Raw genomic sequence first — 24,165 nt, 5'->3', positions numbered from 1 at the left:
AATACCTGGGGTAGAAACTGCAGCAGCAAGACCGATGGCGCAAGAAGATTACAGGAAAATTGTGCTATTGGGCCTAAATACCAGGTGCCACAATCACCGCAAGACAAATTCACTCTTCCTCATGAGCATGAAGATTGGCCGCCAGGGATGGTGGCACTGAAGCCCATGATAAGCCTGGAGGCGGAGGGGGAACAAACCAGCTGGAAAATTGAGAAGACAGCAGAAGCACCCCTGCTCATTCTAGCTCCACATTTAGGTTACTAGCATTCTTTAGGCAGCAGTCTCCAGTGTTCCTGTTAAGTATCACCCTACATGCTGCTGTCAGACACAATCCAATCTAGCAAGGAGGCCTTGAAGTCAATGTTAGGCCCTCCATTTGCACAGGTGATGGTTCTGACACTTGTGTCTGACAGGTCGTCTCTCTGTGATGCCTAATCAACATGGCAACCAGAGTAATTGCCATCCATTTTCGTCACGTGCAATCAGCAACAAATTGAGTAGGTTTCAACCCATTTTTACTGAAAATCATGTGAGGCAAAGTCCAATTCTGCCTCCAGAAGCATCATATTGTTGATGATATCCTTATTAAAAAATACTATGTTCTGTGGCTTTAATGGCATTTGTATGATTGAGCACCCATGAGGGCTTCCACAAAGCATGGGGGCCATTCATCAGCCTGTTCCAAGACCTGTTCGAGGCCAATAGTGACTAGGAAGAGAGGGGATGAGAGGGAGAAAGACTAAGGAAGGCACACACAAGAGAAGGGGGTAGAGGGGGGAGGGGATGGAAGGGAACCCAAGGGAAGCACAAAACAAAACATGGGGTCAAGAGGAGGAGGGGAAGGGCCAAGCAGGCCGCCCCCCTCCCAATAATAAAAACACTAAGAGGGGAATTAACCACCAATGAAGGAAGGGGTGGGGGGGGGGGGGGGGGCTCATATAAAATCCGATGTAAAAAGACGCAAACTTGTTTGTAAATACCAGATTCACATGTGCTGTTACTTTGTTAAACTGGAAAACTCCAATTAAAATATTTATTTTTAAAAAATGATTGAGCCCCCATAATTCTTCACTTGTACCCCATGGGAGCAATTTCTAACTGGAAGCCACCTATTTCCTGCCTGAAAAAGAAATTGGGATAAATTAAAAATTGCGGAGGGGAGGAGGGGGGGTGCAGGTTGTCAGCACTTTGACATAAATGGATGGGCCTGAAATTAGCCACTCGTCCTCCTATCTTATGCCCTCCCTAAACATAAACTCATCCAAAACTCTGCTGCACATGTCCTGGATCACAGCAAGTCCAGTTCACCTATCACCCGTGTGCTCGCTGGTCTGATAAGCAATGCCTCAATTTTAACATTCTTGTTTTCATATCCCTCTGTGGACTTTCCCTTCCCGATCTCTGTAATCTCCATGAACCCCTCAGCCCTCTGAGATATTTGCACTTCTCTAATTCACCCGTAGTCCTACTTGTACAGGCATTGAGCGTCCTAATCACTGACTCTTCACTGGTAACTGCTCACAAAAACAGTTCAGGACATTTTGGAATTTGTTTTTTGAAGGGACCAGGTCTGTTATTGGCCTGTCAGAGACCCTCACCACCCAAAAACAAGTTGCCTGGAAGCTCAGCCGGAGAGGCTACGAACCTCCTACAGGTGGCTTACTATGGCAGGAATGCCCATATGGTGGCTACAGCTCATGGTCAAACATGAGGTTCAGGCCCCTTTCCGGTTACAATTAAAATACATGACTGATAAAATACAGCTGTAGTCAACAGTAGAAATTATTAATCCACATATAAATGAGTAGCCCGGTGTGCCCAGCTGCAGCATATGTCAAATATTGAAAGAACTGCCTTATTACATTAACATGTGCAGTCAGCCAGCTGAGCCTTGTCATTGATGCAATAATCAATGGATGGAGCTTGAATACTGAATGTACTGTGGGGAAAGACTAAAAGAAGGAAAAGCTCAGACAGTGCAGCACAACAACATCATTGTGCAAAAGTGGTTGTATGTTTTACCGTAGCAAAAGCCACAAATATAAATCAGAATGAATCCTGCTAGCACATTTTGTTGAAAATGTCATTGAAGTTCTGCTGCTTTGTAGGTTTTCAAAACTGAGCAATGCAAACCATTTCTCATCCCAAAACAGTAGTTCCTGAAACCCGGGTTGTGAAGGGGGGAAATCAGATGGATGGGGCTTTGGGTGTGTTGGAATCCTTCACAACATCAGGTAAGCAAACACCCAGATTTCTCTTTAACTTAATGAATGTGCACCAGCCCCTTGGCTTTGCATGGGGAAACCAGCAGGCTGTCAATTTGCATGGCACAATTTCATGGCCTAGATTGGGCCTGCACCTCTCAAGGTTGAGGTTCTCCGTTGCCATCCTCCTTTTCAAAAGTTTGTGAAGAGTTATCTTTACAGTGGTCTACCGCAGGGCAACCTTCAGACTTTCAGGTGATTTAATGGAGCTCCTTGTAGGGAAGGGAAGGACTTAAGGAGGGCACTGACTGACCGCCAGGATAGTACCAGGACCACTACCAAGCAGGCCTTGACAGAGCAGGCTGCCAGCAGCACAGCCCGAGTATATGCCTTCAATGTGGTGCAGCAAGGGTGGACAATACTCATCATTTGTTTCAGTCCTCTCCACAAAACTTGCCAACGTTCCTTTCATTAAAACATTAAAACCATTACACGCTCTCACCCTTGCTATTCCTCCTAGAATGGCACTCACCCCTACTCCAGGAGACACAGACTTGAACAGATATAGGGGACAACTGATTTAGCCATTCACTGCCACATTGGCTCGTTCTCTCATCTGCTAATTGCTTTCTATTCCAGCATCACTGTGAAATGCAATTATTCTTTCATGCAAGCCAACTTCTTAAACTCCTCTCCCCTGGTCTCCTCCACTCTCACTTCCAACAATAAATGTGAGGAGCACATGGACTACTTTGCCACCAAAAGGGACATCAGTATGTGAGAAAATGGGACCCTAGATGTGTGGAGGACCTTACATTCTAGAGATAAAGAATTTCCTCCTAGAATTGACTTTTTCTTGTGCTTAGGGCAATCTTACATTTGGTGTCCTCATGCTCTATAGGTAGCATTGTGACCTTTGACCATTCTCCTGTCTTACTGGAGATTTTGCTTGAGGGCTTGCCCCCTCAATCTGGGCCATGGCATTTCGGCACCTTTCTGCTCAGGGCTAAATCCTTTACTACATATTTTAAGAAGGAGTTTGAGCTTTTTTACTGAGTTAATTCCGCTTCAGATGTTACCCCCTCTATTCTGTGGGAGGCCTGCAAAGCTTATGCTAGGGGGTTAGTTATTTCTTACACAGTCAACAAAAAGTGCAGAATTCTGGAAAACCAGCGCTGGTTGGTGTTTAAGATTGGCTGAAGCAGAGGAGGAAGATAGAACATAAGAACATAAGACCGAGGAGCAGGAGTAGGCCATCTGGCCCCTCGAGCCTGCTCCACCATTCAATGAGATCATGGCTGATCTTTTGTGGACTCAGCTCCACTTTCCGGCCCGAACACCATAACCCTTAATCCCTTTATTCTTCAAAAAACTATCTATCTTTATCTTAAAAACATTTAATGAAGGAGCCTCTACTGCTTCACTGGGCAAGGAATTCCATAGATTCACAACCCTTTGGGTGAAGAAGTTCCTCCTAATCTCAGTCCTAAATCTACTTCCCCTTATTTTGAGGCTATGCCCCCTAGTTCTGCTTTCACCCGCCAGTGGAAACAACCTGCCCGCATCTATCCTATCTATTCCCTTCATAATCTTATATGTTTTTATAAGATCCCCCCTCAACCTTCTAAATTCCAATGAGCACAGTCCCAGTCTACTCAACCTCTCCTCGTAATCCAACTCCTTCAGCTCTGGGATTAACCTAGTGAATCTCCTCTGCACACCCTCCAGTGCCGGTACGTCCTTTCTCAAGTAAGGAGACCAAAACTGAACACAATACTCCAGGTGTGGCCTCACTAACACCTTATATAATTGCAGCATAACCTCCCTAGTCTTCAACTCCATCCCTCTAGCAATGAAGGACAAAATTCCATTTGCCTTCTTAATCACCTGTTGTACCTGTAAACCAACTTTTTGCGACTCATGCACTAGCACACCCAGGTCTCTCTGCACAGCAGCATGTTTTAATATTTTATCATTTAAATAATAATCTCTTTTGCTGTTATTCCTACCAAAATGGATAACCTCACATTTGTCAACATTGTATTCCATCTGCCAGACCCTAGCCCATTCACTTAGCCTATCCAAATCCCTCTGCAGACTTCCAGTATCCTCTGCACTTTTTGCTTTACCGCTTATCTTAGTGTCGTCTGCAAACTTGGACACATTGCCCTTGGTCCCCAATTCCAAATCATCTATGTAAATTGTGAACAGTTGTGGGCCCAACACTGATCCCTGAGGGACACCACTAGCTACTGATTGCCAACCAGAGAAACATCCATTAATCCCCATTCTTTGCTTTCTATTAATTAACCAATCCTCCATCCGTGCTACTACTTTCCCCTTAATGCCATGCATCTTTATCTTATGCAGCAACCTTTTGTGTGGCACCTTGTCAAAGGCTTTCTGGAAATCCAGATATACCACACCCATTGGCTCCCTGTATCTACCGCACTGTTAATGGCATCAAAAAATTCCACTAAATTAGTTAGGCACGACATGCCCTTTATGAACCCATGCTGCGCCTGTCCAATGGGACAATTTCCATCCAGATGCCTCGCTATTTCTTCCTTGATGGGTTCCTGGCAGGCAGTTGTTGAGGGAAGTTATTAGGGTGGCTCTTGATTTCTTGCTGACACAATGGGGCAAGAGGAGTTTAAAGTTCACAAAACAAAAATTGTGTGTGTTTGGAAATAAGCAGAGTAAATACTTTGTTATTTTTACCAAGAAGAAGGCTGCCTCTAGGGCTATCCCCTCTGTGCGTAACTCTTGGCAGAACTCTAGGTTAATGAAAACTGAGGACATTAATTGGACATTTAGGGATTTTTATGCTGAATAATATCAATCGGATTAGTCTGGTGATGTAGTGACACGTTTGGAGTGATTCTTCTCTTTCCTCAAGCTTACGTTGGCTTCAGAGGATCAGTGTTTTGCCCTTAATATTCCTATCTCGAAAGGTATCCCGCCCCCGCCGGCTGCCGAATTCTCCGGCCACCCCCAAAGTCCCGTCGACTTGAATCGCGCCGCCCGCCTCGGAGAATGGTGAGGACCGGGGCGACGCAATGGGCCCCGGGGCCGCCCAAATTCTCCGACCGGATGGGCCGAAGTCCCGCCGACGTGACCCGTAAATCAAACCACCTATTTAACGGCGTCAACCAGGCCAGCGCGGAGATAGGGCTCGGTGTGGGGCGGCCACAGGAGAAGAGACTGCACGGCCGCAGTTGGTGGTGATTGGGGGGACCCGTTGGCGTGTGCGTACGGGGGGGCGGGGTTTGGGGAGGGCGAGGGGGGGATGGTGGCGCGTGCCGGGGAGGGGAGGGGGGGGGCCGGGGAGGAGAGGGCAATTGCTGGGAGGAGAGGGCGCGTGCCGGGGAGGAGAGGGCGCGTGCTGGGGAGGGGGCGCGTGCCGGGGTGGGGGGGGGTGGGGGTTGGGGTGCACGTGCTGGGGCAGAGAGGGCGAATGCCGGGGAGGAGAGGGCGAGTGCTGGGCGGGGGAGAGCACATGCCGGGACGGGGCGGGATGTTTGGGGAGCGTGTCCGCCTGGCCAGGTGCCAGCTTCCAACAGTCGCAACCATGCAGCCCATGGCACCTGGCTGCGGGAGGGGGGGGGTGGTATGGGCAATGATGAGACATGTCGTCTATCCCCCTCCACCCCGACCCCCTGCAAGCCATTTTGTTTGGTCATCACCCAGCGATGTTGGCCGCCGTGGCGGGAGCCACATTTCTACATGTTGCCCTGGGGGAGCTGGAGCAGGAGCGTGCCAGGGAGGCGGCGGAGGCTGCCGCAGAGGAGCGTGCTGCAGGGAGGCAGGTGGCAGACGTCCAGGCTGGAGGGCCGCCCGCCCGACAGGACGAGGAGGAGGAGGAGGAGGTGGTGGTGCCATGGCGACGGAGACGCCCGTTGAGGCCCCCTGTGTACTGGCCCCGCTCAACGTACCAGGACCTCACGGACTGGGCATGCAGGAGGAATTTCATAGAATTTACAGTGCAGAAAGAGACCATTCGGCCCATCGAGTCTGCACCGGCTCTTTGAAAGAGCACCCTACCCAAGCCCACACCTCCACCCTGTCCCCATAACCCAGTAACCCCACCCAACCCAACACTAAGGGCAATTTTTGGACACTAACAGCAATTTAGCATGGCCAATCCACCTAACCTGCACATCTTTGGACTGTGGGAGGAAACCGGAGCACCCGGAGGAAAGCCACGCACACACGGGGAGAACATGCAGACTCCGCACAGACAGTGACCCAAGCCGGGAATCGAACCTGGGACCATGGAGCTGTGAAGCAATTGTGTGAACCACTGTGCTACCGTGCTGCCCGAGACTCCGGATGAGCCAGGAAACCGTTGCCCATATCTGCCACCTGATGGCATACCAGGCACCGCATGGCACTGGGGGAGGACACCCTCTCCCTGTGGCCATCAAGGTTACGATGGCCCTGAACTTTTATGCCACGGGGTCATTCCAGGCGCCGAGTGGGGACCTGTCCGGCATCTGGCAGGCAACGGTGCATCCGTGCAGTGACAGACGCCCTCCCTATATGTGATTGCAGAGCGCTACATCCAGTTCCCCGTGCACCGGGCCAGCCAGGATGCCCGAGCAGTGGGCTTTGCTGCGGCGGCCAGGATGCCCATGGTCCAGGGGGCGATCGATGGGATGCACGTTGCCATGCGGCCACTTGCAGATAACAGGGCCGTGTTCACGAATAGGAAGGGGACCTATTCCATGAACATTCAGGTGGTCTGCGACCACCACATGATGATCCTGCACGTCTGCGCCCGGTACCAGGGCAGTGTACATGACTCATTCGTATTGGCGCAATCTTTCATCCCCACCATGTTCAAGGGACACCTCCCGGCTGAGGGGCTGGTTGCTGGGCGACAGGGGTTACCCGTTGCGGTTGTGGCTGATGACGCCTATACGGAGGCCACAGACTGACGTGGAGAACCGCTGCAACGATGCCCATGCAGCGACCAGGGGTGTGAATGAGAGATGCTTTGGGCTGCTAAAGATGCGTTTCAGGTGCCTGGACCGTTCTGGGGGGGCCCTCCAGTACCCATCAGATAGGGTCGGCCGCATCGTTGTGGTCTGCTGCGTCCTGCACAACATAGCCCAGCAGAGGGGCGATGTGCCGAAGGCAGAGGAGGGGGAAGGGGAGGAGCAGCAAGACAAGGCGCAGTACTCCCCAGGTGAGGAGGATGGGGGCAATTGTCAGGACAGACGGGGTGGACATGGACGGGAGGCTGCCCACCGTTACCGGCTGGGCTAGCGGGCACGGGACAGGCTGATAGCCGCCCGGTTCACGGGCTAGGGGGGCGTGGGAATCGCCAAATATGGGCACAGACTGCACACTATGGCACCAGCCTACCACCCTCACCCCACCCACCCACGCACCACCAATCACCCTCACCCCACCCACCCCCAGCCTACCACCCTCACCCCACCCACCAGCCTACCACCCTGACCCCACCCACCCACCACCAACCACCCTCACCCCACCCGCATGCACACCACCCCTCCATTGCACATCCACCTGCAGCACAACGGGCCGGGCTCACACGGTCGCCGGTGGAAGTGTGTCTATTGCAGTCCATGGAGGATGATGACAACCCGCTCTGCGATGAGCTCCGGGCTCTACATCGTTGGACAATGTCTGACCCATGGCCACAGTACCACCCTCCACCCGGACCGTCACTGCATGCGGCCGTGACACTGCAGCGCATGGTCCCGTCATCTGCCCGGGGATTTGGCGAGGGCGACCCGGGGGGAGGGGGGCACACTCACCTGAGGCCAACGTTCTATCACCCCTCACACACACTGACGCTCACCTCACACCACACCCCCACACGCATCAGACAAAGCACAAAGGCAGCTTCTGTGAAAGTGATTTTAATAATAAACAGTTTATACACGTGCCCTAGTCCCTATAACTAATCTGTGCCCTGCACCCGTGCCAACTTACTCAGTGTCTAATTTTTTGGCCTTACGGGCCCTTTGACTACGTCTAGGTGGTTCCCCAGATGGTACAGCATCAGTTAGTGTCCCAGATGCCTCATCGCTAAAGTGAGTGTCTCTGCGATGGTGGAGGGTGGAGGAGATAGCAGTGGCGTAGTGCCGTGCTCCTCATCCAACCCGAAGTCCAGGGTCCCCTAGAGTGGTGATTCTTGTCCAACCGTCCCCTGTGTGTGGGTGTCGTGTGCATCAGTGTCCTGGGTGTCGGTGTCCTGTGCGTCGGTGTCCTGGGTGGGTGTGTCCTGGGTAGGGGTGTCCTGGGTAGGTGTGTCCTGGGTAGAGGTGCCTCGGTCGGCTGCGACGGGGGACTTTTCCCGTGGCTGCCCCCCTCGTCGCTGGGTCTGGCCCACCGGCGTCGCCGCACTCGCTCTAGATGGGGGCGTCGTCCCCCTGGTGCTCCGGGTCTGTCCCTGGCTCGTGGCCATCCTGGATCGTCCTGGGGGTGGTCGCCATCCGCAGGGACGGGTGGGTCGACGTTTGGTCCTGCAATACACAATACAGCATGCATGGTTAGACACGCAGACGGGGATAGGGGGCAGGGTGATATGGAGGATAAGGGGGATATGGGGGAAGGGGGATATGGGGGAGGGGGATATGGGGGATAAGGGGGATATGGGGAAGGGGATATGGGAGAGGGGGATACGGGGGATATGGGGGATATGGGGGAAGGGGGATATGGTGGATATGGGGGAAAGGGGATATGGGGGAAGGGGGATATCAGGATATGGGGGAAGGGGAATATGGGGGAAGGGGGAAAGGGGGGCAGGCAGTGGGGGATCTCACTTGGTGGCGCGCCCCCAACCTCTGCACCCGCAACCTCCCGGTCCACGGGTCCGCCTGTAAGTTCCAGGGCCCTCTCTTCATGGATGGTGAGTGGTCGCAGTTCGGGTGGACCCCCTCCGGTTCTTGTGAGCCAGTTGTTGTGAGCGTGCTTCTCCTGTGGGGGGGGGGGGGGGGGGGGGGTGGGTGGCAGGGATAAAGGGCAACAGTGTTAGGCAGACATATACATGCGGACCAGCGGTTGTGTGTATGTTGGCAGAGGTTCACAACCCATCCTGCCACTGCAGCCTGAATGGGTGGGTGGAGCCATGTCGGTTGCACCTAGGGCTGTGCCGCACATCGGAGGTGGGGGGGGGGGGGGGGGTACTCACCCTGGCTGCCCTGACAAGGTCATTGACCTTCTTGTGACACTGGACGCCTGTCCTGGCTGTCATGGCCACAGCACTGATAGTCTCTGCCACCTCCCTCCACGAGTGCCGGCTGAGGTGTGGGGCGACCCTGCGGCCGTGTCCGGGGGACAGGGCCTCCCTCCTCTGTTCCACTGTGTCCAGGAGCGCCTCGATGTCCTGCTCCTGGAACCTCGGTGCTGTGTGCAGGGCAGCCATTTTGACGGGCCTCCGGGGGGGGAGCGTCTTTTGTGCCTCAACGTGGGGGAGGGTGGCCATATTTTGTGCTGCGATGCCGGGGGGGGGGGCCGTCCTTTGTCAGTGACGCCGCGTGCATCCGTGACGAGTGACGCGTCGTGAATGGCGTCACGCCACTGCTAGCCCATTCCCGGCTGGAGAATTCGCGACGTTCCGGGGAGTCCGACGCCGGAGTAATTCGCGCCGTTTTTGCCACCGGGTTCGGGCCATCGCGCCGAGTCACGGAGAATCCCGCCCGAGGTGGCTGTGACCATTGGGAGCTGCAGCTGGGCAAAGCTCCTGGGCTGGATGGTTTTGGATGTGCGTTTGACAGGAAATTTAAGGACCTGTTAATAGATCCTTTAATTGGTATGTACTAACATTCTTTTGAGACAGGTCTGCTACACTAATGCTCTAGGAAGCGAATATTGCCTCGATTTTGAAGGCAGGCAAAAACACGGAGGAGTGTACCTCCTATTGGTCAATCTCGCTTTTGAATGTTTATTTGAAATTGTTTTCTTAGGTATTGGTGCGTAGGTTAGAGGGAATTCTCCCAGAGGACCAGACTGGGTTCATAAAGGGTCGGTTTTCTAGCAATAATGTCAGAAGGTTACTGAATGTGATTCAAGTTTTCCAGAAGCAGGCATTGGATGGGTTAGTGGATGCAGTGAAAGCCTATGACAGGGTGGAGTGGAATTCCTAAATTTATACGTTGTGGAGATTTGGGCTGGGTGAGGAATATGTTAAATGGATTCAGGTGTTTGGTGGCAGTGCTCACGAATGCTTATAGATCTAAGAACGTTGGTCTTCAGAGAGGAATGAGGCTGGGCTAACCCCTGTGGCCCTTGCTGTTCGCACTGCAATAGAGCTATTGCTGGAGGCAATTAGGCAATATTTGGGCTGTGCTGCGGGGGGAAACAGCGTAAGATAATGCTTCCTGCTGACGATGTGCTGCTGTTCGTGTCAAAGCCGGATGTCTTAGTTCCCACTATCATTGACGTTGTAGATAGATTTAGTGTCTTCTCCAGTTATAAGATTAATTTCACAAAGTCGGAAGCTATGCCGATGGGAGGGTTGAGTGGTAAACCACCCCCCCCCCTTGCTAATTCTCCTTTTAAGTGGTCTTCATTGGGGTTCACTTATCTGGGTGTTGCAATTATCCCTTTTTTCAAACAACTGTATGGGGCCAATTTTCCTCAGTTAATTGCAACTATTAGATGGGACTTGACTCGATGGTCCTCTCTGGCGGCATCATGGCTGGGTACAATTGTTTTGATTGGATTAATTTGTTGCCTAGATTGCTGGATCCTTTGTTTATATATTGCCAATCTTGTTGTCTGCTAGAGTCTGAATGGTGTTTAATGTAATGATTTGCTTGTTTATATAGAAAAAAAATAAGCCTCGTCTAAAGTTCGCAAAGTCGCAGCTCCCAAATTCCAAAGGGGGTTTGGGTGTCCCAAATATTAGACTGTACCAATTAGCCTCTCAATTTAGGATTTTCAGTCACTGGGTTAGAAAGGATCCTACCTCCATTTGGCTCGATAATTACGCAGATCAGTCACTTACTCTTTGCAGGTCTTGGGTTATTTTATGGGGACTTTAGGTTGGGTTCTACTAGGTACACAAATCCTATTATTAATATGTTTAGAGCATGGAGAATGGTCTGTCAACTCGAAAGGGATATCTAAACTGACTTCCGCTCTCTCTCCTATCCAGGGCAGCCCGGACTTCCCACAAGATCTTATGGACCCTGGATTCGATACTTGGAAAGATAGAGGCATTTGTAGGCTGGGAGATATATTCAGTGGTGCTTCCTTGTTGTCCTTAGGACAGCTATTCCACAATTTGACATCCCAAGACATTCCTTTTATTAAATATCTGCACCTTGAAAACTTTATCCTTGACAAGATTTTGTGAGGGCCACGAAGAATCCAGCACGAGTTTTAAGGATACAAAGTAATAACATTTATTTACTATAACATATATACATAACAGTGGCAGTAACTTCCCTTGCTACATACTCCTTCCTCCTGGTTCCTGAACTGGCCAGCTTATTTATACTAGGAGTTTACTAGTGCTTTCTCCGCCCCCCCTCATTGGGGAAGCTCATACTCCCACAGGATTGTGGGATAGTCATTAGTCCCCAGCCAATGGTAAGTAGGCAGGTTATAACATCCCTCCCCCCCAAAGTCCAAGGAATCCACCGAAGACCCTGGCGAAGGAGGGCGTCGGACTCGTTTGGCCGCAGGCCGGACGCCATTTGCACGTGGCGCTGGATCAGGCGGCGTGTAACGAGACGGAGACCGGCGCTTCCGTGATGAATGGCGCGGTTGTACATCCACGGCCCGTGGACCCAAGGAATCCCCCTCTGATGCATCCTGTGTCTCCATCTCGGAGTCAGAGTCTGCTGCCTCCGTCATGTCAACGTCTCTATCTCCATTCGGTTCCGTAACGACCTGCGCAGGCTTCGAGTGAGGCACCAGTGGAAGATTGTGAGGACTACCTTCCCTTGTCTCTGGTCGCTGCGGCTGTTGAAATGAGCTCCGGGGTCGGGGAATCTTTTGAGGGGATGATCTTCTGGACCGAACGTGGTCTACATGTTTTCGCTGGAGACGACCCTGGGCTTGCACTTGGTAAGATATAGGGCCCGTTTGGCGAAAGATTACACCAGGAACCCATTGGGCACCACCAGCAAAATTCCGAACGAATACTGGGTCACCGGGCGCAAACTGCCGAATCGGACGATGCCGAGAAAATCCCTGTCCCTGCCGTTCTTGTGTGCGGCGTACTTTTGCGCCAATGTCCGGGAAAACCATACTAAGGCGGGTGCGAAGTCTCCGGCCCATTAGGAGTTCTGCGGGAGCTACCCCAGTCACTGCATGGGGGGTGGTCCTGTACGTAAAGAAAAAGCGAGCCAGTCTCGTGTCCATTGATCCGGAAGACTGCTTCTTTAGGCCTCTTTTGAATGTCTGCACTGCGCGCTCTGCCAACCGATTTGACGCCGGGTGGTAAGGGGCAGTGCGGATATGGCAGATGCCGTTCATCTTTGTGAACCTAGCAAACTCCTCACTCGTGAATGGAGTGCCATTATCCGTGACCAGCACCTCGGGGAGGCCATGCATACTAAACGATAAACGCATCTTTTCAATTGTTGCGCAGGACGTTGTCCCCTGCATCTTATGCACCTCTAGCCATTTGGACTGGGCGTCAATTAGTAGAAGGAACATGGATCCTTGAAAAGGGCCTGCGAAATCTGCATGCAAGCGTGCCCAAGGCCGCCCTGGCCATTCCCAGTGATGTAGGGGTGTGGCCGGCGGAAGCTTCTGATGCTCCTGGCAAATGGAGCAGTTTTGGGCCACCTTCTCAATGTCAGTGTAGAGGCCTGGCCACCAGACATAACTACGGGCCAACATTTTCATTTTGGTCACGCCTGGATGCCCATTGTGCAAGTCTGATAGTATCAGCTCCTGGCCTTTTTCTGGGACAATCACGCACGTCCCCCACAAGAGGATGCCGTCTTCCACGCTGAATTCTGACAGCTTGAAGGAAAATGCCCGCAACTCGTCTGGGAGCTGTCTATGCTGCCCACCATACAGGACTATGTGCCGAACCTTTGACAGGACTGGCTCCGTCTGGGTCCACTCACGGATCTGTGATGCCGTGACAGGCAAGGTGTCCATAAAATTTAGGGTTGCAACCACCTCACCGGTCGTGGGGATCGACATGGGGCCGATCGATAAAGGCAATCGGCTCAGTGCGTCGGCATTTGCTATCTGCGTACCTGGTTTGTGCTCCAGAGAATACTCGTATGCAGCAAGCAACAAAGCCCAGCGCTGGATCCGTACAGAAGCAATGGGCGGTATTGGCTTATCCTCTCTGAAAAGTCCCAGCAGGGGCTTATGATCAGTCACGATAGTGAAATGGCGGCCGTACACGTACTGGTGGAAGCGTTTCACCGCAAAAACCACTGCCAGGCCCTCCTTCTCGATCTGCGCGTACTTTTTCTCCGCTGCAGTCAATGTGCGGGAGGCGAAAGCTATCGGTCGCTCGGCCCCGTTCTCCATCTTGTGGGACAGGACGGCCCCAATACCATACGAGGATGCATCACATGTGACGAGCAAAGGCTTTCCAGGATCATAGTGGGTTAGTAACCCAGACGACGACAATTGTTGCTTTACCCGCCGGAAAGCGGTTTCTTGCGGCTGACTCCAAACCCAGGTGTGATTTTTCTTTAGCAGAAGGTGCAAAGGGGCCAGCGTAGTTGCCAGATTGGGGAGGAACTTCCCGTAATAGTTTACGAGACCGAGAAAAGAACGAAGATGCGAAGTGTCAGTCGGGGCGGGGGCATGTTGAATTGCACGCACCTTCTCTGCGACGGGGTGCAGACCTTCGCGGTCCACCCGATAACCTAGGTAGACTACTTCCTTTGCCTGAAATACGCACTTTGTGCGACGTAAACGGACTCCAGCCTCAGAAAGGCGTCTAAGGACAGCCTCCAGATTTTCCAAATGTTCTTGCTCCGACGTCCCTGTAATCAAAACGTCATCTAGGTAGACAGCCACGCGTGGTAAACCTCTCAAAATGCCCTCCAAAACACGTTGAAAAATTGCGCAGGCAGAGGATACTTCAAAGGGCAACCGTGTATATTCATACAGGCCCCGGTGTGTATTAATCGTTATATATGGTCGGGAGGCAGGGTCCAGCTCCAACTGCAGGTAGGCGTGACTCATATCTAATTTTGTGAATGAGAGTCCACCTGCAAGTTTCGCTTAGAGATCCTCTATGCGAGGCATTGGATATCGGTCGAGTCGGGAAACTGTATTCACTGTAAGTTTATAGTCGCCACACAAGCGAACTGTGGCATCTGGCTTCATTACAGGTACAATTGGTGCTGCCCAGTCAGCAAAACGGACGGGCCTGATAATACCCAAACTCTCCAAACTCTACCTTCTCGAGCAAGGCGTAAGGCACTGGGCGCGCCCGGAAATAACGCGGCGTGGCTCCTGGTTCAACTTGGATACGGGCTACGGCCCCTTTTATTTTCCCCAAACCAGGCTGGAATACATCTGGGTATCGTCCTAGCACCTCAGTCAACCCTTCAGAAACTGTTTGGAGGATGTGCTGCCATTGCAACCGCAAATGGCGCAACCAGTCCCGACCCAACAGGCTGGGCCCATGGCCGCGCACCACGATAAGTGGGAAATGCCCCTCCTGGCGTCCATAGACAACAGGGGTCATTGTAGTTCCTGCAATGTCCAGTGGTTCCCCCGTGTAGGTGGCCAACCTGGCCTGTGAGTCGGTTAATGTAAGGGTCTGTATACCCTGCTTGATGCGGTCGAATGTCCTCTGGGCGATCACGGAGACCGCTGCGCCAGTATCCAACTCCATCTCAAGCGGGTGGCCATTGACCCGTACTGTCACCTTAATGGGGGCCATACGGGGAGCTGCCACACAATGCAGCTGCAGGCAGTTGTCCTCCGTCTCCACGTCCTCAGGAGTAGTCATCCACATGGAAGGTACGACCTCTGGGCTGGTCCCAGTTACGGCCCCTGGGCTGGTCCCAGTTTCGGTCGGAACGACGGCGCCTCTGGCATCCCCAGGACCGCCGTCCGCGACGGGGTCGGCGCCTACAAGTCTGACACGGACATGGCTCCTCATCAATTGGCTCTGGAGAAGGCTCCCTTTGGGAAGGAATGTCCAACGGCCACTGGCGTCGGTCCGGACGTTGCCTCGCCCAAGGTACCGCAGGAGTGCAGGGGGATGTTTTCGGACGGAAGGGGTTGCGCCCCAAGGCATGCACTTCCATTCCCTGTAGCTCCTGTACTCCTCGCTCTGTGCTCTCTCGGGACAAGACTATTTGGATGGCCTGTTGAAAAGTCAATGTTGGCTCCGCTAACAACTTTCTCTGGGTGGCTGCATTGTTAATACCGCAAACCAAACGGTCGCGTAACATTTCTGACAAGGTCTCACCATAGTCACAGTACTCTGCAATCCTGCGTAGCCTGGGTAGAAAATCGGCAAGGGATTCTCCAGGGGTCCTCTCAGCGGTATTAAACCGGTAACGCTGGACTATCGTGGACGGGGTTGGGTTAAAGTGTTGCCCCACTATATTCACAAGTTCATCAAACGTTTTGGTGTCCGGCGCAGCTGGGTACGTAAGGCTCCTAATCACCCCAAACGTATGCGGGCCGCAGGCGGTGAGCAATATGACCACCTGGCGCTCGTTTTCAGTGATATTGTTTGCCCGGAAATAGTAACGCATCCGTTGTGTGTACTGGTTCCAGCTTTCCAGCGCAGCATCAAAAACATCCAAACGTCCGTACAGTGGCATGGTATAATAGAAAACAACTTCCAACCTGTATCCAACAAAAATCCAGGGAGGTGGCTTCAGCAGTGTAGACAGCTATTCACTTTTACCTTCGTCGCCAGTTTTGTAAGGGCCACGAAGAATCCAGCACGAGTTTTAAGGATACAAAGTAATAACATTTATTTACTATAACATAGATACATAACAGTAGCAGTAACTTCCCTTGCTACAGGAACCTTCCTCCTGGTTCCTGAACTGGCCAGCTTATTTATACTAGGAGTTTACTAGTGCTTTCTCCGCCCCCCTCATTGGGGAAGCTCATACTCCCACAGGATTGTGGGATAGTCATTAGTCCCCAGCCAATGGTAAGTAGGCAGGTTATAACACAAGACAACCTTTTCTCTTGACTCTCCTATTCCCCCAGTGGAAAAAGTCCTGACAGTTAATTTTCATGATACCTTGTGTTCTAGATCCTGCATTGGGTACTTTGCAGTCTTGGGAAAGAGACATGCCAACTAATATTGATATTGGATATGGCACTCGACTCATCAATCGATACTTCCAACACGCCACAGCAAAAAAACGCACAGACCTCCTCAGAAGACAAACACGGGACGCAACCGACAGAGTACCCTTCGTCGTCCGCTTCCCCGGAGCGGAGAAACTACGACATCTTCAACACATCATCGATGAAGGTGAACATCTTGCCAAAGTCATCCCCACACCCCCAGTACTTGCCTTCAAACAACCACGCAACCTCAGACAAACCATTGTTTGCAGCAAACTACCCAGCCTTCAGAACAGCGACCACGAGACAACACAACCCTGCCATGGCAATCTCTGCAAGGCGTGCAAGATCATCAACATGGGTGCCACCATTACACGTGAGAACACCACCCACCAGGTACGCGGTACATACTTGTGTGACTCGGCCAACGTTCTACCGTAAATGCCGCAGGAAAGGATGTCCCGAAGAGTGGTACATTGGCGAGACCATTCAGACACTGCGACAATGGATGAACGGACATTGCATGACAATCGGCAGGCAGGAATGTTCCCTTCCAGCCGGGGAACAATTCAGCAGTCAAGGGCATTCAGCCTCTGATCTTCGGGTAAGCGTTCTCCAAGGTGGCCTTCAGGATGCATGATAACGCAGAATCACCGAGCAGGCACTTATAGCCAAGTTCCGCACACATGAGTGCGGCCTCAACCGGGACCTTGGATTCATGTTGCATTACATTCACCCCACACCATCTGTCCTAGGCTTGCGAAATCCTACCAACTGTCCTGGCTTGAGCCAATTTACACCTCTTTAACCTGTGATTATCCGTCTCTCTAGTTGCTCCGTCTGGACCTGTAAAGACTTAATTACCTGCAAAGACTTGCATTCAAAGTATCGTCTTGCATCTTTGACTTTGTCTATATATATGTTTCTGAAACCCATCTCTTCATTCACCTGAGGAAGGAGCAGTGCTCCGAAAGCTAGTGATTCAAAACAAACCTGTTGGACGCTAACCTGGTATTGTAAGACTTCTTACTGTGCTACCCCAGTCCAACGCCGGCATCTCTGACGAATGTGATATAAAATAGTTACTTTAGAGATACTAGTTAATGTAATGTAGAAATAAGCCACTTTGATTCTGGCAGTTAGGGAGAAAGGGATTTGAGACCGCATGGAAAAAGCAGGAAGAGGTGTGTCTATGAGAGTGATGCTGCATTGATAGGGGCCAGAGAAAGGGATTGGAAGTGAGCCAATCAGAATAGATCAAACAGGTCAGGAGGGATATAGGCTGACCTACGGGCGTCGAGTATGTGAAACTTGATACCATTTGAATTGATTTGCAGAGATCCCTTTGTTTCTTTGTTCATTCGCTTTCTGGGATATAGGAAACTGGATGTCTCTTATATTTCTATGAAATGAATCAAGCTTGCAAGCTAAATAAATAACTTCTTTTTACGTGCGAATCCATCTCAACTTTTATTGAGGCCAGACTGACAGAGAAAGAAATTTGGGAATCAACATTTGGTGCCGAAAACCGGGATTTCTCAGGGCGATCCTGATCCAACTGCGAAATCAGAATTAGACTGATTATGAACAGGAGGATGGGGAACAAAGGGCCCTCAATGTAGAACTGGAAAACGACCGCGCATTGATTGTTCCCCTCTTCTTATCGTCTGATTAGTCTGGTCACTCGCGGTTGGCACAGAAAGACCGCCTCGACGAAATCACAGGTCAGTCTGGGGATTAGCAATTTAATTGATGGGATTTCATATTGTTGTTTCGGCTTGGGTTAGGGTTTTGGGTTGATGGGACATCGCAAATGATGATTCAATTCCAAGTATAAGGGTTCAGAGGCTGATGTGACTTCATTAATGAAGGTTCAGTCTATTATATGGGTTCAGGGGCTGATGTGACTTCATTAATGAAGGTTCAGTCCAGTATAACTGTTTTTAAATCTGAAGATGGTTCAACTCTATGTGTGAGTGTTTTAAATATATAGTTGATTAAGCTAAAATTGTCTCCTTGGACTGTATTGGCGGAAAACGCAGTTCCGAGGTCTAGTTGAGATTGTGAGGAATGCTGCATATTGGTTGAAGCAGAAGTCTCTCAAAGGGTTAACAGCAGCAGGCGAAGTTGAAAACAGACAGTGCTTCTCACTCAGGCTTTGAGATAACAGCAGCAGCCGTAGTGTAATCGGATACCTTTCCTTTGAGTCAGTGAACACCAGCAAAGTTATTTTTTGAATTAATTAAAGGAAACCAGTGGGTTTCTCCACCTCTTTGATAAAAGTTATTATTTTCGAAAGCAATTGATTGAAATTGCCAGAATCTTAAGTTTTACTTACTTGAAATAAGGTTTATCTCATTTTATCTGGAGATTAATAGAAACTTAAAGAAGATCATGGACACCATTTTAAAAAGTGTCAATCTGGAGATGATAGTTGATTTTGCTAATACTTATGTGTATGTAAAAGAAAAAAAAAACTTGTTAAAAGAAAAATTGTTAAGATAAAGAAATAATTAAGTTGTAAATGTTATACAAGTTTGTGTTAAGCAAATTGTAAATTTAGTTCTGAGTTGAGATCAGAGCTAAGCTTGCAAGTTGCAGTAATTCAATTTGAATTTTCAAACATTTTTAAGTTTAAAAAATAGAGAGCAAATAGAGAAAAGAAGGACACAGATCTTGAATGCGTTGAATAGCACATTTCAAAGGCCCATAAATCTTTCTGTTATCTTAGACCTAAAACCTAGGAAGATTGAAGAGCCAGAGGAATTTCTGGAGCGTTTTAATGAAATCTACCGGGGGCAGTCAGGCGATTTGCTGTATCAAAATGGTCAGAATTCCCCTCAATACTGTGCTCTGTTAATGCATTGCCTACCACCTTCTGTGGTTACTGCTGTGAAATGTAATAACATGAATTGGACAGAGAACGACCCTTCCCAGATGGCAAGGGCAGTCAGATTTTACAGGAAGGAGGGTGTAGGCCAAGAAGGAGGCACAGTTACAAAGGTTAAGACTGAGTATGTAATGAAAAAGGATGATCTGCGACCCCAACAAGCGGCAGAAATGGTAGTTTACCAGCAGGAGCTCCAATATAGTGACTTTGGGTGGGTGGATCAGCGGAGAGGAGGATGAGACAACAGTGCTATATTTCTATCACCCCCCAGTGGTGGACGTTAGACGTTGAACAGTCACTGCATCACGTTACCCTGGCCTATGACAGAACTGGACGAAACAGGGAGTTGGAGGACAAATACCGGCCATTACTTGAGACCGAATGGCCAGTCAAGGTTACAGCCACAGTCACGGGAAAAGAAGGTACAGCCGATTTTGTTACAATATCACCACATTTATGGCCACAGTCAGCTTCGGTAAGCCCTCATATTACACGTCAGGTCCATGACCAGTACCATGCCAGGGATATGGCATCACAGGGGACATGATGTGTTGGAATATGTCAATCCACAGGTCTGGGCGGAATACCCATCACAAGTGGGAAAGACAAATGTTACACCTATTAAGGTGATGATTAAGGATCATGTAAAGCTACCTTCCATTCGACAATACCTCCTGAAATCTCAAGCTGCTCCATCAATAGATAAATTAATTCAAGAGCTGTTGAAACAGGGTATTTTGGTCCCTTGCCAATCAGAATGTAACACCCCCATACTTGCTGTGCCTAAACCAGCCAAACCAGACCAGTACCGATTAGTACAGGATTTACATTCAATCAATGCCATCGCATAGCCGTTACATGTTCTCACCCTCCAACAGGATATTACGGTGTATAGCTCCCACTCGGTCATCGCACTACTGAGGCAACTGCAGACTCAGCATCTTACCGCAGCTCGTCAGAATAGGTATGAGATATACCTTTTGAACAATCCACGTCTGACATTTAAATACTGTACCACTATCAATCCAGCCTGTTTTCTTAGTGGTCCCCCTGTCCATGAAGACGCACCTGGCCACGACTGTTTAGCCTTGATTCAGGAAACTACCACAATAAGGGGCGATTTGAGTGACATTTTGTCAGAACAACCTGACATGATTATGTGTGGTCAAATATCCCACCGGGGTTTAGTTAATGACCTACTGCAGGCCCTCCTTATGCCCGCGCAGATTTCCGTTATTAAATGCGCTGCCCACACGAATGGTACAACCCCAGTTGACGTTGGTAATGAACGAGCAGATTGTGCAGCGCGGACAGCCGCGCAAATTCAGCAAGTGATGGTGCCTAAGATGTTAAGTCAGACTAAACGATCTACTATAAATATGTCTGCTTCTGACAAGTCAATGCCAACCATCCAAGACGTCATAAGGTTACAGGAGGACGGTTCTGAGAGTGATAAACAAATGTGGAAACGGTTAGGTTGTACATATGATTCTGTTTCCTCTTTATGGACCACGTCTGCACATCAGACTTGTATGTCTGATGTGCTGGCTTTATGGGTCATTGAATGTGTACACTTTGCAACTCATTGTGGGGCTCGAGGGACTAGTGATTTGTTGCTGGACACTTGGTGGTACCCTAAAATGCAGGGGTTGGCCCAAAGTATCAGTAATCGGTGTTTGATTTGTCAGCAATATAACACCGGAAAAGGTATCCCTTGTGGGAAGGGGCAAACCCCGTTGCCCAGTGGTCCCTTTGAGACGCTCCAAATGGATTACATTGAGTTGGAAAGGTGTCAATGTTACAAATATGTTTTGGTCATTGTGATGTGTTCAGCAGATGGGTCGAGGCGTATCCGACTATCGATAATAAAGCTGCTACTGTGGTTAAAGTCTTGATGAGGGAAATCATTCCCCGGTACGGTATACCAGCTCAGTTAAGTTCTGATAATGGGCCTCATTTTATTGGACAAATTAACAAGGAGTTTTGCTCCCGGTTGGGCATACGCCAGCAGTTACACTGTGCTTACAGACCGCAGGCGGCCGGGGTGGTTGAGAGACACAATCAGACCCTCAAAACTAAATTGGCTAAATTAAGAGCAGACACGGGACTGACATGGCTTAAGTTGCTCCCCGTTGCCCTCTTCCAGCTGCGGGTTACACCTGCGGGACCGGCCCGGCTCTCTCCCGCCGAGATTCTTTATGGCAGGCCTCTTAGAACTCCCTGGAGCCTGCAGGTTCCCAGACTGGTTCAGTTTCATTAGATGACTGAAGAAATGACCGCCTATGTTCTAGCCCTTACGCAAGTGCTCAAGGAACTCCATGGCCAAGTCCGCGCGGCTCACTAGCCATTGCCCCAGTACCTAGCTCACTTTCAGTCCAGCCCGGTAGTTATGTCATGGTCAAAAATTGGACTAGGAAGGGGTCGGAGCCGCGATGGGACGGGCCCTTCCAAATTCTCCTTACCACCCCCACAGCAGTTAAAGTGGAGGGGCAAAGTGCTTGGGTCCACCTACATCACTGTAAATTGAGTCCATCTCCACTACTGTAAAAGGTCGGATACTAACCTGCCTCCCTTCTCCAGTACTATTTTACAGGTGTGGAGCATGATGGAGTGGCTACGCATCGTCTGTCTGATATTTGGCCTCACTTCGCTTGGCGTGTTATTGGCGATGGACATGGAAAAGGGGAATATTATGTATCTGTGTAGCCCCAACCAATCTACAAGGATACATCACCTATGCAAAGGTGATGTTCTTCGCTGCCCCCATATACGAGGACATGGTATCGACTCATGGAAGGTCATCAAAGTTAAGGAGAATGCAGGAGTCATGAAGCAGTTGCACCAGTCCCGGCGATAGGAAGGGAACATTATATGGACATTGCCTTGTTTTTGGAATACATGTAAATTTGATTTTGGATGTGTTAAGAGTGGTACAATAAAGGTAAAATCAGGCTGTCAGAAGAGTGTAGGAAGAGGCTATGAGAAAGAGAAAGGGACTAGAGAGAGGACGGGGCGTAAGTGAAGGGAAGTACAGCTAGAACGTAGGTTACCGGGAGATACACTTAAGTTAGTTAAAGGCCAAACTGAGGAAAACCCGGGTAGTAAACCTTGGGAGCCCTCGGGGCAATAACCAAGGAGTTGTCTCAGCTACGGTTGTTTGCAATGCAGAACCGGTATGCTCTTGACTATCTTCTGGCTCGTGAGGGTGGGGTATGCGCCATAGTACAGGGCAAGTGTATCATGGGTGTTTAGGACTTGACCGCTAACATTACTAAATTTATGGATCGCATACGGGATCACTTGGACGGGATGCAGGATCCTGGCTCTTGGGGTAACTGGGGATTTGGAGGATGGAAGGACTGGTTGATAAATATGGCCATGTATCTAGTGGTAGCTATCGGCTGCATCTTTGTGGGCCTGGCCATCCTTAAATGTGTGATGGGTAGAATGCGGAGTGCACTGGATCAGATCACCGCCCCAATCACCGAAAAAAAAATTTAACTGTTAAAATCCATGAGGGTGAGGCAGATGAAGGGGGGCTAAGACAGGAATTGGAAATGCAGCGACGGATCTTTTAGATGAGGAACCGTAGCTATGGATTGGATAGTTCGGTTATCATGGAATGATAAAAGGAGGGAATGACGAATGTGATATAAAATAGTTACTTTAGAGATACTAGTTAATGTAATGTAGAAATAAGCCACTTTGATTCTGGCAGTTAGGGAGAAAAGGATTTGAGACCGCATGGAAAAAGCAGGAAGAGGTGTGTCTATGAGAATGATGCTGCATTGATAGGGGCCAGAGAATGGGATTGGAAGTGAGCTAATCAGAATAGATCAAACAGGTCAGGAGGGATATAGGCTGACCTATGGGCGTCGAGTATGTGAAACTTGATACCATTTGAATTGATTTGCAGAGATCCCTTTGTTTCTTTGTTCATTCACTTTCTGGGATATAGGAAACTGGATGTCTCTTATATTTCTATGAAATGAATCAAGCTTGCAAGCTAAATAAATAACTTCTTTTTACGTGCAAATCCATCTCAACTTTTATTGAGGCCAGACTGACAGAGAAAGAAATTTGGGAATCAACATCTCCACAGCATAACTAATATTGATGAGGAGACATGGGATGGTATATGGAATTATGCTGGAGTGGGAAATGGTTCAGAAGGGCACTTGGCACAGAAGATGGCTGCCTGACACACAAGATGGAGACACAGAGAATAAAGCAGCCATAACTGATTCCTGGAGCCCAGCGGGGTGCCAGTGGGACAGATAGGAACAGATCCAGGACAAAGGGAGCCAGACAGGAAGATTAAGAAATACATAAATGCGGGACATCACTTGAATAAAGCTGACTTCAGCCAAGGTGTACACAATGATATGCTAATACGAATGTCTTGGGCCATTTCCTAAAACAAAGGGACAATCGATACTGCTTTCCTGCTGCTACCTGTAACCTGTAACACCTCTTTAACTATAACCATGTGTAAATGGCAAAACGCTTACAAATAGCGATGTACAATCTATAAAATGTTTAAAGATAACAAAGTGATAATTGTTTTGTATCTGGGCTCATTGTGAACCCAAAGTATAAAATGAATGACTGCCATTCAAACTGGGAGAAAGGCTGGCTACTGTACCGCGCGGTACATACGCTTTCTCCCGAAGCTTCGTGTAACAATAAAACTGCATTGATCTGATCACAGCAAGTCTGACTCCCGAAGTGGTTGATTTTCCCACAACAATGCCAATAAAGCTTTGGCATGCAATAGAATGAAGGAGACTCAGTTCAAGATACTGCACCACTTGTATATCAGACATAGGTTTGATCCTG

At 49.8% G+C, this 24,165-nt stretch overlaps 1 protein-coding gene across 2 annotated transcripts in view; it reads right to left on the bottom strand.

The window, feature by feature from the left end:
• Window positions 1-24,165, bottom strand: part of vcpkmt (valosin containing protein lysine (K) methyltransferase) — a 173,845-nt gene that overhangs the window by 5,118 nt on the left and 144,562 nt on the right. Inside the window, exon 5 of one of the 2 annotated variants that reach the window (XM_072489803.1) lies at window positions 8,080-8,701. The exons of the other annotated variant lie outside the window; for it this stretch is intronic. Within the exon in view, the coding sequence (XP_072345904.1) occupies window positions 8,588-8,701 (114 nt within the window). The 3' untranslated portion in view covers window positions 8,080-8,587. Of the gene's footprint in view, window positions 1-8,079; window positions 8,702-24,165 lie in introns of those variants that run through there. 2 annotated transcript variants of the gene reach the window in all.

The sequence above is a fragment of the Scyliorhinus torazame genome, chromosome 2, assembly GCF_047496885.1.
Source record: "Scyliorhinus torazame isolate Kashiwa2021f chromosome 2, sScyTor2.1, whole genome shotgun sequence".
In the NCBI taxonomy this organism is placed as follows: domain Eukaryota; kingdom Metazoa; phylum Chordata; class Chondrichthyes; order Carcharhiniformes; family Scyliorhinidae; genus Scyliorhinus; species Scyliorhinus torazame.
This window is presented reverse-complemented; position numbering and strand designations above follow the sequence as displayed.